This window comes from Penaeus vannamei, chromosome 23 (genome assembly GCF_042767895.1).
Source record: "Penaeus vannamei isolate JL-2024 chromosome 23, ASM4276789v1, whole genome shotgun sequence".
Taxonomy (NCBI): Eukaryota; Metazoa; Arthropoda; class Malacostraca; order Decapoda; family Penaeidae; genus Penaeus; species Penaeus vannamei.
The window spans coordinates 19,500,963-19,503,462 of NC_091571.1; the positions used below are offsets into that span (position 1 = coordinate 19,500,963).

Genomic DNA, 2,500 nt, shown 5'->3' on the forward strand with positions numbered 1-2,500 from the left:
GATTCCCTGGCTTGTGACCCTTCCCATGTTGTGTTTTCTCTTCTCCCTGTATGCACAAATGGTTCTTTATCAGGATTTCTAGAAATGTAATTCAAATTGTCTTGGCTCCCACCAAAGTTTTCTATAGTTAACTGTGAATCCTCAGCAGAAACTGAATTGCGTCGTGATCTCGATCGGCCATGTGGTCTTTCCTCATATCTGGAAGGCATGCCTGCTGCTGGTAGGTCTGGTTGAGAGTTTGTGAAACTCCCACGACGAACGAGGCCTCTACTCCTCTCTCCCAATTCTTCCTCCTTACTGTCCATGTTGTATCTTTCTTTGGCAGCACCTCTTGATGAATAGTGTGGTTCAAAATCCTGTGAAGCCCGAGGAGACTGTTGAGTTCGCATCATGTCACTAAGTGTGGCTAATCCACGGGAACGCTGCACAACAAAGTCTCCTTCTTGTCCATCACTCATAGAACTGAAAAAAAAAAAATAATAATAATAATAATAAGTTACCTATTTAAGTTCAGACAAGATGTCCCAGAAAATTCAAGCCTAATAATATCAGCCCAACTTATGGCTTTTCCTCTTAATGCTAGTAAGGTATTTGTAAAGTACTGGAATTTACACAAGACAATCGGCCGGTTTGTTAGAATTGTGCGAGGCTCGACCCAAAGAATATTTGTATACTTGACATGCATAAATAAAGAACCAAATGCATATCTATCAGTCAAGACATGCATGTCAACCCGGCAAATAGATGGTTAAATGTATATCTATCAGATACATAGATAGATATGCCTTTATATATGCGTCTGTATTTAAGAAAATTCATTGGGTCGGGCCTGGCACAATTTTAACAAACCGACTGATAAGACACAAAAATAAAGGCATATCTGTCAATATATCTGATAGATATACATTTAACTATCTATTTGCCCGGTTGATATGCATGTCTAGACTGATGAATAAACATTTATTTCTTTATTTATGGATGTCAAGTATACAAATATTATTTGGGTCGGGCCTCGCACAATTCTAACAAACCGGCAGAATGACGACAACTACAACAAAATGATAATGATGACTGATGATGATGATGATATAACAACAACTATAACATCTTAAAATTATCTTTCCAGTTTTATTCACTGTTTAGGCTACTAAAGAGATCTTTGATGGAGACATTAAAGAAAAATGTTTTGAGAAACTATGAAATGGACCAGTAAAATAGGTATTGGTAGGGGGTTCAGTTGAAATTTTTCATAATTTTGTAAAGGGGTCTAAACTCACTGTATATCATTTTCTATCTATATGAAGTTGCTTATACAAAAACATCAATAGTAAATATTGGATCCAGTTAACATGGATGCCATGACATGAAAAAAATTGTCTGACAGCAGGGGTAATGGGAACAAATCCTCTAGATGGTGTTAACAAATGGAGGGTAATGGGGACACTGGAGGGAGATTAAACTCCATGGGGATTTAGGAAGAGGTAAACATGGGAGGAATGCACCATCTGTGAGCCATTCCTGGAGGAGTGCCAGCTTCAGGGAGGACACATATTCCATTCAGGCCAAACCTAGATGACACATACCCAAGAAAGTAATTACTCAAGTAAGGCTAATGCCAACATTTTTGTCCATGTGCGAATTATATGGCACCCAGATCTAATGGGTTAACTGTCATTCAATGTTTGTGTTGTATGTGTGTTCATGTGTGCATCTGCATACGTGTGTGCATGCATGCGTGCATGTGTGAAACTAACTTTAAATTGAAAATGCACTATGTAGTATATATAAAACTTATATTTTTACCTACCTATCTCTGCCTCCATAATCGCTGTTGTAAGACGATGGTGCATGCTCAGACCTCTCACTTCGCAGCTCCATTCTTGATCTCATATCAGCCATGTCATTGAGGTTCATGGAATGTGATCTTCTTACACTTGGTGCCCCAGCAGGTTTCATAGCTGTATTAAAGAAAAATGTGTTGCAATAAAAATCATAATTTCTTCACATGACACACTGATATCACACTTCCATAATATATTGTTTATCACATTATCTGTACATATTATAGAAATATTTTTCTGCAGTGCATGCAAAAAAAAATAAATAAATAAATAAAATAAAATAAAAAAATAAAAAAATAAAAAAAACTTTATATAGATCCTGTTTAAAATAAAATAAAATGAAACCACAAAGACTATTTAGTTGAACCAATATATTCAAACACAACCAATTACTAAACATTTTGCTGGCCACATATGCTGGGTAACCATGTACATATGGGCTGCTTTCACAAGATCAATACTTGGTGATTATGGCCTTGCTTCTCCTCATTACCATCACCTCAACCAGTCAAGCCTGCCCATTACAAGAAAGAGGTATTTTTTAATAATACAGTAAGTTTACTCTACTCTTGTTATAAATGGCTGCTGACTAATACCAAGTATTGATAATGAAATAAGCACATGCATAACAAATAATTCATTCTATACAACCAAGAGAA

At 36.3% G+C, this 2,500-nt stretch overlaps 1 protein-coding gene across 1 annotated transcript in view; it reads right to left on the reverse strand.

The window, feature by feature from the left end:
- The window catches only part of LOC113827292 (uncharacterized), a gene marked incomplete in the record, with an annotated part of 45,207 nt that overhangs the window by 18,902 nt on the left and 23,805 nt on the right, over positions 1-2,500 (reverse strand). The window contains 2 exon segments of the mRNA XM_070137751.1: positions 1-462; positions 1,808-1,958. The exon segment at positions 1-462 is cut by the window's left edge and continues 479 nt beyond it. Of these exon segments, the coding sequence (XP_069993852.1) occupies positions 1-462; positions 1,808-1,958 (613 nt within the window).